This window comes from Lepidochelys kempii, chromosome 1 (genome assembly GCF_965140265.1).
Source record: "Lepidochelys kempii isolate rLepKem1 chromosome 1, rLepKem1.hap2, whole genome shotgun sequence".
NCBI lineage: Eukaryota > Metazoa > Chordata > Testudines > Cheloniidae > Lepidochelys > Lepidochelys kempii.
Window position 1 is genome coordinate 9,080,820 of NC_133256.1, and position 16,734 is coordinate 9,097,553.

The 16,734-nt window shown below is 43.7% G+C and overlaps 1 protein-coding gene across 2 annotated transcripts in view; it reads right to left on the reverse strand.

Moving 5' to 3' along the window:
- The window catches only part of LOC140899613 (disintegrin and metalloproteinase domain-containing protein 29-like), a 56,566-nt gene that overhangs the window by 24,521 nt on the left and 15,311 nt on the right, over positions 1–16,734 (reverse strand). For both annotated transcript variants that reach the window (XM_073315539.1, XM_073315458.1), the window contains exon 3: positions 12,646–12,757. In XM_073315539.1, the coding sequence (XP_073171640.1) occupies positions 12,646–12,757 (112 nt within the window). The remainder of the gene's footprint in view (positions 1–12,645; positions 12,758–16,734) is intronic.

Sequence of the window (16,734 nt, forward strand, 5' to 3'; positions counted from 1 at the left end):
TGTTCCATTAGTAAAATAATTTTGTGAGTTAGGTCCCACAAGAGGAAAGGGTGGAGGAATTGAAAGGGGGCAGTTTTTTTAACTGAATGGCATAGCCTGTCTCTATATTCTCTAGTATCCATACATCCAATGTAATCAGCCTCTATTTGTTAATGCATTGGGCTATCCTGTCCCCAAACAGAAGAGGGGACTGATCCTTGCTGATTGGTCAATGACTCTCAATCCTCACATCAAATCTGAGGTCTGATGTTTTCTGAAGTTGAAGAAGAGGAGCTAGTTGCATCACCTGAGGTCTAGAACTGAAAGACCTCTTTTTATGCTGGCTATGAAATGAAGACAGGTTTCTGTTGCCTCTGATTAAAGGAAAAATAAGTAGAAGACTGAGGGAAATACTGCCGCTGGTATAGAAAAGAACAAGTAGAAGGTCTCTTTCTGGTTGAGGGATAGAGACCCAGAGAAGCTGAACAGACTCTCAAAGTGGAGGGCTTCCATTTTAACTTTAGTGTCCTCAGCCAAAGAAGATGACAGAGCCAAGCATACCACCACAAGCAGACTGCAGATGCCAAAGCTCTGGCAGAAGAATCTGAAGCATCAAATGATGCCCTGAGATCTTTGCCTTGTTTTGTTCTTCTGTCAGAATAGCATTAGTTAGTCTTCTTTTATCCTCTGGCAACCCTAACAAAGTATGCCATTCTTTTCTTCAAATGGAAATGGTAATAGGCCATCACTACCTGTTAATTAGCCACTCTAATTTCCACAGAAAAGGACGAGAACTTCTCTCCCAACTGCATCAATCTTTCTCTCCTCTCTATCCACAGAGGTAGAGAGAGCATGGCTAGATCTAAACATGTTATTGGCAACTGCCACCACCAGAAAATTTGGTATAGGATGGGTAAGAAAATAAGAGAAACCTTCCTGAGAACCTGATACAATTTGTTCACTTTCTTGGACAAAAACTGACAAGAAGTAGGAGTTGACCAAAATACTTTAGCAGGTTGCAAAAGACCATCCAAAATAGGGAGTGGCCTGTTTGTGAAGGTAGCTCCAAAGATGTCAAATACTGGATGGATGTTTTCTTGCACAGCTGATTTCAAAGAGGGACTGGGGGGAAGGCATACAGCAGTGGGGCCTCCCATTTCACAAGGAAGGTGTCTCCCAGAGAGTCATGCCCCAGTCTGGCCTGAGAGCAGTATTTTGGGCACTTGGCATTGTATGCCATTGCGAAGAGATCTATTGAGGGGAATCCCCATTGTCTCAATATAGTTTTTATTATTCAGGGATCCATCTCCCACTTGTGGGTTAGTGAAAAGTTCCTGCTTAGGTGGTCTGCTGTTGCATTCTGGCATCTGGGCAGATAGGATGCTATGATGTCTATGTTGTTGGAGATGCACCACTGCCAGAGGTGGACTGCTTCTGCACAGTGGGGATAAGATTGGGCCCCTTCTTGGTGATTTACATAAAACATAGTGGTCAAGTTGTCCGTAAGAATCTGGACAGTCCTGTTCCGGATCAGAGGGAGAAAGTGCTAGCAGGTGTTTCAGATTGCCCTTAGCACCAGTAGATTTATGTGGAGATTAGATTCTGCTAGGGACCAGCAACCTTGGATGGTATTGTCACACAAGTGTGCCCCCCATCCCACCAGAGTGGAGTCTGTGGTGATTGTTACAGTTGGAAGTTTTTGTCGGAAGGGAACACTTGGGCAAATGTTTGTATGTTGTGTCCACCATGTGAACGAGTCTTTTAGACTGCTGGGCATTGTAAGATGTCTGTTTACTGAGTGCCTGTGTGGAGTCAGGCCTGTAGGCATCTCACATGGAGCCTGGCATGTTTCACGACAAACGTTGTAGCCGCCATGTGCACCACGAGTTGTAGGCACGTTCTGGTGTACGTTTGTGGGCTGTCTCTTACTGTTGTAATTAGATTTGTTAAAGTAAGAAGGCGTTGTTGGGGTAGCTGTGCTGTTGCTGTGAGGCAGTCGAGGTGTGCCCCTATAAAGTCTAACTGTTGGGTGGGCATCAAAGTGGATTTTTGAAGGTAGATTTGTAACCCTAGGTCCGTAAACAGGGTTATAGTGGTGTGAGTGGCATCGATTGCTGCCTGATGTGTTGGTGCTTTTAGAAGGCAGTCATCTAGGTAGGGAAAGATGATCACACCCTGCCTGCGAAGGTGTGCTGCTGCGATGGCGAGAACCTTGGAAAACACCCTTGGGCAGTGGACAGGCTGAAGGGGAACACTCTGTACTGGTAATGCAGGTTCCCTAGAGTTAATTGCAGGAACCGCCTGAGTGCCAAGTGAATGGTAACATGAAAGTAAGCATCCTGTACGTCAAGGGCCAAGAGCCAAATTCCTTTCTCCAATGCCAGAATTATAGTTGCTAGAGTCACCATCTTGAAACATTGTGTTCTCTCAAACTCGTTTAGTTTTCCCAAGTCCAGAATGGACCTCCATCCACCTGTTTTCTTCCAAGTGAGAAAGTAATCTGAATAAATCTAAATAAATAAGTAATCTGAATCTTCTGCCCCTGTGTTGAGCTGGCATAGGTTCCACCGCACCTAATTGTAGGAGATAATTTACTTCCTTCTCTAGCAGGTGCACATGAGAGGGGTCCCTGAGGAGGGATGGGGAAGCGGGGTGGATAGGTGGAATAGAGATAAAAGGGATGGAGTAGCCCTTCTGGATAATTTCCAGAACCCATTTGTTCATGGTGATGGCTTTCCAGACTGGGTAGAATGGTAACAGGCGGTCCTCAAATGGGCTGAAGATTGGCCATAATTCTGGGATTGGAGAATGTGGGGTTCTCATGTCTTCAACCAACACTTCAAAATGTTTGCCTCAAAGTGGATGGCTGAGACATAGATGACTGATCTTGTGGTTGTCGGCATCATCTGCCTCGGTTTGTGGTGCTGGTTGTAGTGTCTTTGAGGTTGGGTGTATTGGGCAGTTCGGAACCATTGATTATAGAATCTGCCTTGTTTCTTTTTGTTTGCAGGGACATAGATTCCGAGTGTCTTTAATGTTGCCTGAGAGTCCTTCAACGTGTGCAAGGAGACGTCCATGCTCTCTGCAAAAAATTTTTGGCCTTCAAAAGGTAGGTCCTCTATGGTTGCTTGAACTTCCCTGGGAAACCTGTAAAGATGGAGCCAGAAAATCCTATGCGTGACTACGGACGTAGCAATGGATCATGCTGTTGTGTCAGCAGAATCAAGAGAATCCTGCAGGGCTGTTCTAGCAATGAGGGAACCTTCTGCAATGTTGGCCTTATATTGCTTCTTTTTGTCTTCTGGAAGATGTTCAATAAAGGTTGCCATCTGAGAAAACATGTTGTGCATGTATTTGGCTAGTAGGTAGGGTATGGGTAGGTAGGAGGCTATTGCCTGCAGCCACATCCTCAGGTTCTTCAACTTGTTCCTCCAGTGTTTCTGAGGAAGCTGGGGCAGGCGACAAAGGTGATCACATTGTTCTGGACCTGGGTGGGTTGGGGAGCCTGAAGTTCTGTGCCCTGTAAAATGCCCGTGGGTCTGAGTATGTCAAGTTTGGTGGGAGAGCAATGGGGGTGGCACCCATTGTGGAACCTCCCAGCCTCTTCCATCCAGAGATGTTTGGTGCTTCGAGGGTCTAGGTTTGGGTGAGGAATGGTGAGGGGTGTACATCCCTGCCTCCTCTTCCTCCTCCTCATCGCTGGCAAGGGGAGGGGCTGAGCCAGTGGGGGTAATAGCCAGGCTTGGTCCCAGTCTCGCTGGGGTGCCATCAGAGTCTGGGTTTTCTTTGGCTCCACCGGTGCTGAGCTAGGAGTCTTGACTTTGGTATGTGTACCTCCATGACACACACCAGGTCTTTAGCTCCTCGGAACGTCTCAGTATCGGATGTTCCCGGTGCCTCATGGTCCGGTGCTGTCGGTACTGGGGCAGACTTTGTGGTCGGAGATGTCTTTTTCTGAGGCAAATCTCACTACGGTGAAGAGTGAGACTGCTTTTTTTAGGAACAGAGTCCTCAGTAGATGTTTTAGAAGAGGGTCCCATGTCTGAGGCATCTGTTGGAGACCATTGACCAGGTGTCCCAGACTCTGGGTCGGAGGCTAGTCTGAGGGATTTCTCCATCATCAGGAGTTTCAACTGGAGATCCCTAGTCTTCCTTGTCCTAGCTGTCATTGTTTTGCAGTAGGGACACTTTTGAAATATGTGTGTCTTCCCCCAGGCAACGGACACAGTGCACGTGGCTGTCAGAGACTGGTATAGACAGTCCTCAAGTGAGATAATGTCTGAAGAACCAGGCATCTCTGAGAGGCTATTTTGAAAGGAAGAATAGGAATAATCCCGTTCTTATGCCTCTTCTGTCACTGGAAGTTTCCCATCTGAGGCAGGAGAAAGAGGAGGACTAGGAAAATGATTTTTTTTAATTGTAAAAGAAAATTAAAGAAGAAATTAAGGGAGAGAGGTACTAGCTGGGAAAGAACTGAAATAATAGAAATAACTAAAGCTGTGAGGGTGCTGCTGTCATTCCGACTGAAGCCAAAGGCAGTAGAGAAGGAACTGGGGGATGGTTGGCTGCGCACGCGGGATAACCGCTCGGAGTGGTGCGAGATGGCTGCCACGTGTGCACGGTCATCTGGGGCATTGCTACTTCAAATCTCTGATTAGAAGCGCAGGGCGCCAAGACAACTAAAATGGAGCAGCCACACGGATGCTCCTCGAAGAAGAAGCACAAGTTAATGGAATTCCAAACATTCTCAGAAAGGGAGGATGCCCAAGTCATGCCCACATGCTTGTTAGGTGACAAATCGAGATCAGAATCAGTATCCATTTCCTCCTGTTGAAAAAGAGGACTCAGCTCCTCATCCTGTTCTTCAGAAAGAGTATCAGGCAATACTATCTGAACTACCAACGGATCTGGAGGAACTAGATCTGAGGACTGTTGGGCCACCAGATTATACTTAATAGATTATACTTCACAGTTCACTTCTCTATCCTCCCTCAAAAATTGTTGTGGTGAAACTCTAGGGCCATGAAGACTATGGTTGCCAGTGTCTCCAGTAGTTGGGATCTGGAAACATACCCATGAGAGGAGGAGCAAACAGATAGGGTAGCATAACCTAGGATGAAGCAGGTCTCTTGAGTCCTCCTCTATCCTGCTCTAAGGACAGATCCGACCTTGGATGTGGTATGGATGTCACTGGAGAAAACATAGCAACTGGAGGGTGAAGAGAAATAAAGTGTGAGAAAGATCTACCTAGAGATCCCATCGGAGTCTTAGGAGGAGGTATAGAAGGATCTGGAGAAAGCCTACTATACTCTGCTCCTCTTTTCAGATGATGACAAAGCAGACCTTGGAATTGAAGATGACTCCCTCTTCTCCTTTGCCAAGTTTCTGTTGGTCAGATCTGAGGACCGCTCACGTGGAGGAAAATAGACATCAGTCACTACTGTTGATATCCTCTTTGGCCTGATGATGGTCTAGGAACTGGAGCAGAAAATGGGCCTGGAAAATACTGGATCCAGGAAAACACTCAGCTACATAATACTGGGCTTTGAAATAGAACCCGGAACTGATTTGAACTTCAAAGTCAGAACCATAAAGGTTATGTTTGTATCAGACAGATCTGATAAGTCTGACTAGTGAGATCTAGCACTGCTAACAGTGCCCCTGTTCTTCCTCAGCTTCTGCTTCTTTGGAACTGATACAGCTGGAATCAGTATGTCTTTAGGTTCCCTGACAGGTCAACAACCCTTTTCTATTTCCAGTGCCTTTGAAGCCCTGGCAGCTTTAGCTGAAGAATTGGAAATGAGCATCGACAAAGATTCCAATGATGTAGAACTCAGTCTTGCTAGAGGAAGCTACTAGAACTGAGTCAGGCCTCTTATTTTTCCTTTCTGATGAATGCCTGGAACTGGATGGCTTAGCAGCCAAGGCCTCCTTGAGCAACAGTATTTACAGTCTGGTCTGCCTGTTCTTGTGTGCACTGGGAGTGGAAGTTCAGCAAATGAAACACCCAGAGGGAGAGTGTCCTTCTTCCAGGCACTTAAGACACTTTACGTGTTCTTCTGATGCTGGAAAAACAGCAGGGCATGAAGCACATCTCTTAAAGCCCATACTCTTCCTCTACGGTTTTGCCATAACACAAGGAACTGACTTTACAGAGTATATTACACTATCTCTATTATCCTATACTTAAAACTACTTTATACTAAAAGCTACACTAAGAACAACACCTATAAACTAACAAGGCACTATAAATGGAGAAAACCCTGGATCCAAAGGACAGGAGCAGTTCACTTCTGTCTGGTGGTTGGAAGGAACTGAGGGGGTAGAGCACACAGTGCCCTCTGACATAGTCTTACCCTCAGTTTTTAGTACAAAGTAGTTTAGGTGAGAGGGAGGAGTGGAGACACGTGTGCTATATCAGGCCCTGCTTGGAGAAGGTTCTACTGTTGAGTACAAAGAGAGACTACCAGTAAGTGGGGATGTGCAGAACACACAAACAAAAACTAATTATTCCCCAATTAATAGCAATCTGGAAACACTTAAGAAATTTCCTTACTAAACCCAGAAATACATGAGCCAGCTCTCCAAAGACTGTTAAGAAGAAGCAACAATGCCTTTGTAAATGGCTACATAAATTTAAAGACACATTAAGAATTAGTTAAGTTTAAAAAGACTATTTGAAAACTGAAAAATGTTTATATAGAAAACAATGACAGGTTTCAGAGTAGCAGCCGTGTTAGTCTGTATCTGCAAAAAGAAAAGGAGGACTTGTGGCACCTTAGAGACTAACAAATTTATTTGAGCATAAGCTTTTGTGAGCTTATCCGATGAAGTGAGCTGTAGCTCACGAAAGCTTATGCTCAAATAAATTTGTTAGTCTCTAAGGTGCCACAAGTACTTCTTTTCTTTTTATATAGATGTCATAAATATAAAGGGAAGGGTAAACCCCTTTAAAATCCCTCCTGGCCAGAGTAAAACTCATCTCACCTGTAAAGGGTTAAGACGCTAAAGGTAACCTCGCTGGCACCTGACCAAAATGACCAATGAGGAGACAATATACTTTCAAAAGCTAGGAGGAGGGAGAGAAAAAAAGGGTCTTTGTCTGTCTATATGCTGTCTTTGCCGGGGATAGACCAGGAATGGAGTCTTAGAACTTTTAGTAAGTAATCTAGCTAGGTACGTGTTAGATTATGATTTCTTTAAATGGCTGAGAAAAGAATTGTGCTGAATAGAATAACTATTTCTGTCTGTGTATCTTTTTTGTAACTTAAGTTTTTGCCTAGAGGGATTCTCTATGTTTTGAATCTAATTACCCTGTAAGGTATCTACCATCCTGATTTTACAGAGGTGATTTCTTTACTTCTATTTACTTCTATTTCTATTAAAAGTCTTCTTGTAAGAAAACTGAATGCTTTTTCATTGTTCTCAGATCCAAGGGTTTGGGTCTGTGGTCACCTATGCAAATTGGTGAGGCTTTTTACCAAACCTTGTCCAGGAAGTGGGGTGCAAGGTTTTGGGAAGTATTTTGGGGGGAAAGACGTTTCCAAACAGCTCTTCCCCAGTAACCAGTATTTGTTTGGTGGTGGTAGAGGCGAATCCAAGGACAAAGGGTTGAATATTTTGTACCTTGGGGAAGTTTTGACCTAGGCTGGTAAAAGTAAGCTTAGGAGGTTTTTCATGCAGGTCCCCACATCTGTACCCTAGCGTTCAGAGTGGGGAAGGAACCTTGACAATAGAAAATAAGTGTGTTTGGACTTATTTGAAATAGAATATAAACACCTATTATACCCTGATGAAACTCAATGTATATCTCAGAAAATGGACTGAATAAAATAGAGTTATAACTCTAACTTTAAATGGTGTTCAGAGAAATTCCCACCACAAAGAGAAAGGCAGTAAAACTATCAAGTTCAGGAAAAATTACAACCCTACTGCACAAGTATTAGCAGATCACCATTCACTAGCTGAAATTGTTACCAAGACCAAACAATGAAGGTGTTGAGCGAATGAAAGGATGACAACAGAAAATTTTGAATCCAGCCTAGCCTGAGAGAGTTGTTTTCCTCCTTCCATGAAGTTACGGAAAGAGAAGGGTGTAAAAACCCTCAGAATTAAGCAAATTCTCTCTGCTCCTATCCTCAACTTTACAGCATTCACTATAGCATCTCATCTCTGCTTAGCTTGTCTCTACAAGCAAGCCAGCTAAGGAGAAAACAGCCAAAGAGCAGCATCAAGAAGAAGCAACCTTCCAGTTCAGATGACATCATCATCAAGATTTCAACATGTATGGTGAAATGAAGTTGTAAAGCCCTGTCAAGGGATTAAATTTAATGTTTTTCTTGTAATGATTTTAATGGTACTGAAATGCTATTCGACAGACAAGATGGGTGAAGTAATATCTTTATTGGACCAACTTCTGTGGGTGAAAGAGACAAGCTTTTGAGCTATGCAGAGCACTTCTTCAGGTCTGGGAAAGGTAGTACTTAGAGTGTCACCGCTAAATATAAGGTGGAACAGATGTTTTGCATAAGTAGTTAACACATATTCTAAGGGACCATTCAAGGTGAAGAAGCCCACTTGTCTCTTTCACCAACAGAAATTGGTCCAATAAAAGATACTATTTTACTTCCTTGTCTCTCTAATATCCTGGGACCAACATGGCTACAACAATACTGCAAACATTGAAATTTTATTGTCATTTAAGATATAACAGCTTCTCCTGTTAAACCAAAACAAATCTTGTACAAACCATGGCATGCAAAGTGTCAATGGAAAAGTTGTGATTTGCTAAGTACGATTATCCTATTTATATACATGTATCATTTTTGTATATGAAGCTATGAATATTGGCTATGCACTGGTATCTTACCTATGTGCTGTATTCCTGGGTAACACACACCAGATAAGATGTACGTCAAGGCTAGACAGCTTTGAGTTGATGGCCCATTAAAGACACTTAGCTCTCACAATGAGCCATAGAAGAAACTCATTCCCCCCATTTAGATCTTCTGACAGATGCCTCAGCCTCCAAGGGGCCAATGGCTACCCCCTGTGAGTCATCAAGCCATGTAAGGCATGTGACCCTGGACTCCTGTGATGTTCCCCTCTGGTGTTATCCGGACCGGTGATCTGCTAGGTCACTCCAAAACTCCTTGACTCTGGGAGCCAGCCTTACCCTGCTCTGCTGTGAGAACCCCCACTCCAAGGCTGTTCACGCACAGCCTCTGGCATGTAAGAGGCTCCTTGGACTGTGCAACCAAATGACACTAGCCAATATCTCCGGTCCCAGACACAACCCTAGGAACCTCCATTTTGCAGTGTCCAGTTATGCCCGCTGGATGCTGCAAGCTTATATAAGTTCATCAATTTAACAAAGAAATTGATATATACCAGGCTTGTTATCCCAAGGGGAGTCTCTGACACGCTTCAAACCAAACACACTGCTTCTGGGAGAATAAATAAACAGATTTATTAAACTATAAAGATAGATTTTAAGTGATTATAAGTCAAAGCATAACAAGTCAGAGTAGTTACCAAAATAAAATAAAATATAAGCACCTACTCTAAACTCTCAACCCTATTAGACTGGACAACTAGATTAAGCAGTTTTTCTCACCCCACTGGATATTGCAGTCCTTAACATACAGGTTTGTTCCCTAAACCTGGGCCAGTCTCCTGTGTTGGAGTCTTGTCTTCTTCTCAGTGTCTTGGTTGCTTGCAGCATAGATGGGGGCAGGAGAAGGGCCCAGTATGTGTCCACTCTATCTGTTTTATACTTTCAATCCATGTGCTTCGGGAGCACAAGTCAAGGCATGTCTGGAGGGCATTGCTGAGTCTCTCCAAGCAAGGTTGAGCAATTTCCCTGGTGTGGCCTCATGCAGGTGAGTCATTGTAGCTCCCTTGCTGGATAATGGCTGTTGATGGGTTGTTTAACACCCTGCCCAGGCATTGGTTACTTTCCTTGCTGTTGCCTCTGGGGAGCTAATATCTGGCTGATTCCCCTATTTACAGCATGCTTTAGTGACCACCATACAACACAATTCTCATAACTTCATATGCATTAACGATACACATATATGGATAGAGAAATGACTCTCGGCAGATCATAACCTTTCCCCTAATACCTTAAAAGACATGCTTTATATGTAAGATCATGATTTTAGTTACTAAAGTATTGGTAGCCGAGTGATTATTGCGATATTGACCTGGCTAAGTGACTGATCTCTTGGGATTAGTAGGACCCTATATGAGATGAAATTGGTTTTCCATAACCACTCATCATACAGTCAATGGTCTGTGTGGTGAGATAAGGGCTAGAATGCCTAAGGAGACTGTATTTTGACTTCTTTTTAACTAATGTGGTGAGACAGAAGTTTACTTTGGGTTAGTATATCTAATAATAGAATAACTACTAGTTTAGGGTGAGTCTGCCCTATTTCTCAGCTGTTTGTCCTGAACCTGATATTCTCAGCTGTGACCCACTGAGGCACAGTGACAGCTATGTATTCCTGGACAGGAGACATAAATTAACATTGGTAAACAGAGAGAAAAAGTGGGATTTAATATTTCATCAATTTGCCTCTTTCAGTGAAGCTCCTTGAATGACTTCTTTGAGGAACTGATTTAAATAGGTTTTTTTTTACTTCATAGCACATAATTAAGATTACTCACTTTTGCCTATTTATAACCTGTTATGTTATCCATTATAACTCAAAAAGGGCTCCTCTGCTCTTAAACAAAAGTCTTTTGCCCATCTATAAACTGTTTTATTATCTATGACACACTAAGACAAGGCTCACTCCCAATTTTGGGAAATGAGGTACTTTGGCCCCCTCCAAGGGTAGATCAAGGGTAAACTCTGAAAAAGTGTAATGTCTGTCAAAGCTCTCCACAGAGAAACATATAGACAAGATTGTAAGTGAAGTAACCGTTATTTATTGTTTGTGTTCTCTTTTGGTTTTAATTTTTTCCCTTTCTTTAATAACAGTCAAAGTTATTAATTATTATTATTTTGCTTGTCTTTAGTTGTGGTATCCTTTAAGGCCTGGCAAATAACCTCATGTGACTAAAACAGTGGAAGTAATGTCCCTGAATTGGTATTAAGAGAGAACTTTATTAAGATTTGGCCTATTATTCCTTATTACTCAAGACTATACAATTTTAGTCATTTTTAAGATGAAATTACTTGGTGCTCAACAACCTGGAACAGTCCTTTTTACCCCAGATGCACCCCAGAAATGGACTATATGTGGACAGTCACTGGAAGAATTGGGGAGATATGGGAATTCAGTGAGTTTACAAAAATTGTAAAGTAATAACCAGTTAAAAGGAATGGATGCCTACTAGGACTAGGGGATTTAGGGTTATGGTAAGGTGGAGAAATGCTACATAAGGAAGAAGAAAAATTCAAAGGGTTTGGGTAGGAACCCCCTAGAAGGTAGGTAGGAAAAAAGTGCATCACCGTCTTTACATTACTCTTTTGCCTCTGGTGTCTATTTAGGGCTAGATTCTGATCCACTCATTAATGATGAATAGTACCTTATCTCCACAAGATCCCACTGATCCATTTGTGAAGTAAGATGCTACTTGTGTAGCTTTAGCATTTATTTTATTTGGCAGTAATATAAGGAACCTACAGGCCTGTAACCTGTAAGACATGGGCTTCAGCAGTTAACATAAGGCTTGCAACCTATGAGCTGTGGCACAGATAAATGGCCTAAACGCCACTCCTAAGTTTTGGGGAACTGGAAATAGAGTGTGTAAGTGGGAATTTTGTCCATAATGACACCAGCTAACCACAGGAACATGAGCTAACACTGGTTTTTGGAGAGAACATCTGCAGATATCTGACCACAAGAGTGTCATAGCAATGAACTGATGTATATGATAATAAGTTGAGATCATTAGTATACTAACCAATAGGAGAAGGGAACCTTAACATTAGTAGGGTGAAGAAATACAGATAAGGAAGAGGGGAGAACCCCCTATTGAATATGCATTAGGCATAGTGGCATTAGTGTAACATAATATAAAAGTTGCATCCAAGCCTGTGTGTGGGAGGAGAGAGAGGTGTAGCCCTTGCGAACTGCCAGGATGATGGCCACTGGAGATGATGAGGAACATGATGGTGATGAGGAAGATAATGGTTAACATTTCAGGCTGTTCTTCCAGGGATGGTGTGAGTATATGGATGTTCAGATGTACATTCTGTATTATCTCTATTCACTTTACTGGGTTCGAGTGTTTGTGACTTTGCTAAATGTATTAATAAATTATTGTAGAATAGTGAGAGTGTTGCAACTGTGCACATCGGGGCTCTCAACTATACAGTAATTTTAATAATACTGGGCCTGATCTTGGGACAAGAACCTGTCAAATCTCAGAGTGATAACTGGGAATTCTTAAGTAATCAATATAATTAATATGTAATTTATGGATTGGGCTACACTTGATATGAGTAAGAATATCAGAATCAGGCCTTTTGAGTGTTATATAAGTAAAGACTTCCAGCTCCTTTCAAGGGCAGCTCCAACTGACCACATTGCTGTAGTATAGAGGTGTGGGTGACAGCTGCAAAGACCACATTAGAATACAAGTCATAGATCCCTGGCTTGAGACTGAAAGACAGGATAAAATATAGAGCGCTTAGTTTTTCACAGCACTTACTAGTGGTAGTCGGAGGGGGTCCACTGTCAACACTTCCTCCAAATCCTTTTAATGTACAGTCTGGAGGGGCCCAACCAAAATTACAATGGCAGTTTTTCTTACTGTTGCACATCTGAAATAGAATAAGGGTTTAAATAACATGAACCAAATGAGCAATTTGATGAAAATAGAGCCTTCCTGAGCTCTTGGTGCAATCTTACTGCCCTGTACAGTATGGCATCACATACTAAATAAAAGACAGAATGGTACTTTCTTATCTGCTATTTTAGGTTTCTCCAAGTCTCTTGACAGGAGCACCAAGATAACTAATTACCCAGAGTCTCCATCTTTGGCAGGAGGAGTTAATGTACGGCCTTTGGTTTATTAGTGTGCAATCTTTATCATCTAGTGGCTGACCAAGAGATCTAAAAATTGAACCAACTTCTCTAACCACTTAAATCAGTTCTCCTTCAGTTTAACTTCATTAGGGCTGTATTTCGCAGTTGAAAGACAAAGTTTAATGGAATCACTGCATACCCAATCTGATAGGGATCTCAAAGCCTTTGAAAACAGAGTACACAACAGAGCAAACTTCCCCTCAGATGAGAAAATCCAATGTGTAGAGTTATTAATTTCATATAAAAGACATTTTAATGTTATCGAAACCCCTAGTGAAATCATGTGGAAAGCCCCAAGAGGAAAGATAGGAAGCTAGAAAGCAACAGCAGATTGCATATGGCAGAGTTGGTTTCTTCCTTCTTTCCGGCTTGTAATATAAAAGGTAGAGATCTGGGCATGTTTATCTTGGAGGAGTATGTTTTACCTTCAGAGCCAGGGGAAGCTGGCTTTATTAACCTGTAGGTCTTGAACTCCAATTTCAGCCAAGTAAGTGCTACTGTTTGTATTTTTGCACTGCTCCATCTAGTGCTAGAAATGCAACTTGGAAATCAGGAGTTGGCTCATTGACTGATGTAAGGTAAAGAAGGAGCCATGGGATTATAAAACAGGTTTTCTACTTCTAGATGTAAATCAAGGACAGGACACAATGCTGGTTGTCATAATTTAACTTTTACGTTGCAGTAGTGCCTAAAGGGCAGAAGAAGGTTGGGCTCCCATTGTGTTGGTGCACAAATATGTGATAAATGACAGTTCCTGCCCCAGAGAGCTTGGTTAGAACTTGGTTGAGCTCAGGTTAATACTCAGTAGTACAGCAACCTCGGGTCAGGCCAAAAATCAGCCAGATGGTTTTTATATTGTAGAACTAGGTTTTAAGAAAAATTCTTAGTAAAGGTACTACTTGAATTTTTGTTACTAGAATTTCATAAACCACATTTATTTTTCTCAGGGTTATCAATTAAAATCTCTCCATTCCCTTTCATCAGAACAGCCAAATATTCTGGGGCCCCCTTTCTTGAAGGGATTAAAGAAGAGAGTGGTTGTCCCATTTCCAGGCTCCAATCCACACACAAAATCCTTTCCCCTCCATTTGGGCAGAAGCCATGCTTCTTCTTCCCAGGAGCACCTGCTTCCTACTGAAACCTTTAACTTCTTATGACTTCCTCTGTCAGTACCATTCAGCTAGCTAATGTGCTACAGCCCTCACGTCTTCTCCTCAAGCCTGACACTTAAAGTGATCTTTATAGGCTGGGCTCTTCCTCTCAGCCCACTGAAGAGTTTAACTAAGACTAAGGGTATGTCTACACTACGAAATTAGGTCGAATTTATAGAAGTCGGTTTTTCTGAAATCGGTTTTATATATTCGAGTGTGTGTGTCCCCACAGAAAATGCTCTAAGTGCATTAAGTGCATTAACTCGGCGGAGCGCTTCCACAGTACCGAGGCAAGCGTCGACTTCCAGAGCGTTGCACTGTGGGTAGCTATCCCACAGTTCCCGCAGTCTCCGCTGCCCATTGGAATTCTGGGTTGATATCCCAATGCCTGATGGGGCTAAAACATTGTCGCGGGTGGTTCTGGGTACATATCGTCAGGACCCCGTTCCCACCCTTCCTCCCCCCGTGAAAGCAAGGGCAGACAATCATTTCGCGCCTTTTTTGTCTGCTGCCAGCCAAAGATGTAAAGGATAGATTTAGTGGGTCAGAACAAGAAATAGACCAGATTTGTTTTGTACTCATTTTCCTCCTCCCCTGTCTAGATCATACTGCAGTCAGTCACAGAGAAGGCGCAGCGAGGTTAATCTAGCCATGTATCAATCAGAGGCCAGGCTAACCTCCTTGTTCCAATAACAACGATAACTTTGGTGCACCATTTCTTATTGGAACCCTCCGTGCAGTCCTGCCTGAAATACTCCTTGATGTACAGGCACACCCTTTGTTGATTTTAGCTCCCTGAAGCCAACCCTGTAAGCCGTGTCGTCAGTCGCCCCTCCCTCCGTCAGAGCAACGGCAGACAATCGTTCCGCGCCTTTTTTCTGTGCGGACGCCATACCAAGGCAAGCATGGAGGCCGCTGAGCTCATTTTGGCAATTAGGAGCACATCAACCACCACATGCATTATCCAGCAGTATATGCAGCACCAGAACATGGCAACGCGATACCGGGCGAGGAGGCGACGTCAGCGCGGTCCCGTGAGTGATCAGGACATGGACACAGATTTCTCTGAAAGCATGGGCCCTGCCAATGCATGCATCATGGTGCTAATGGGGCAGGTTCATGCTGTGGAACGCCGATTCTGGGCTCGGGAAACAAGCACAGACTGGTGGGACCGCATAGTGTTGCAGGTCTGGGACGATTCCCAGTGGCTGCAAAACTTTCGCATGCATAAGGGCACTTTCATGGAACTTTGTGACTTGCTTTCCCCTGCCCTGAAGCGCATGAATACCAGGATGAGAGCAGCCCTCACAGTTGAGAAGCGAGTGGCGATAGCCCTGTGGAAGCTTGCAATGCCAGACAGCTACCGGTCAGTTGGGAATCAATTTGGAGTGGGCAAATCTACTGTGGGGGCTGCTGTGATGCAAGTAGCTCACGCAATCAAAGATCTGCTGATATCAAGGGTAGTGACCCTGGGAAATGTGCAGGTCATAGTGGATGGCTTTGCTGCAATGGGATTCCCTAACTGTGGTGGGGCTATAGACGGAACCCATATCCCTATCTTGGCACCAGAGCACCAAGCCGGCGAGTACATAAACCGCAAGGGGTACTTTTCGATAGTGCTGCAAGCTCTGGTGGATCACAAGGGACGTTTCACCAACATCAACGTGGGATGGCCGGGAAAGGTGCATGACGCTCGCATCTTCAGGAACTCTGGTCTGTTTCAAAAGCTGCAGGAAGGGACTTTCTTCCCAGACCAGAAAATAACTGTTGGGGATGTTGAAATGCCTATATGTATCCTTGGGGACCCAGCCTACCCCTTAATGCCATGGCTCATGAAGCCGTACACAGGCAGCCTGGACAGTGGTCAGGAGCTGTTCAACTACAGGCTGAGCAAGTGCAGAATGGTGGTAGAATGTGCATTTGGACGTTTAAAGGCGCGCTGGCGCAGTTTACTGACTCGCTTAGACCTCAGCGAAACCAATATTCCCACTGTTATTACTGCTTGCTGTGTGCTCCACAATATCTGTGAGAGTAAGGGGGAGACGTTTATGGCGGGGTGGGAGGTTGAGGCAAATCGCCTAGCTGCTGGTTACGCGCAGCCAGACACCAGGGCGGTTAGAAGAGCTCAGGAGGGCGTGGTACGCATCAGAGAAGCTTTGAAAACCAGTTTCATGACTGGCCCAGGCTACAGTGTGAAAGTTCTGTTTGTTTCTCCTTGATGAAACCCCCCGCCCCTTGGTTCACTCTACTTCCCTGTAAGCTAACCACCCTCCCCTCCTCCCTTTAATCACCGCTTGCAGAGGCAATAAAGTCATTGCTGCTTCACAGTCATGCATTCGTTATTCATTCATCACACAAATAGGGAGATGACTACCAAGGTATCCCAGGAGGGGTGGTGGAGGAGGGAAGGAAAATGCCACACAGCACTTTAAGCACAGCACTTTAAAAGTTTACAACTTTAAAATTTATTGAATGACAGCCTTCTTTTTTTTGGGCAATCCTCTGTTGTGGAGTGGCTGGTTGGCCGGAGGCCCCCCCACCGCGTTCTTGGGCGTCTGGGT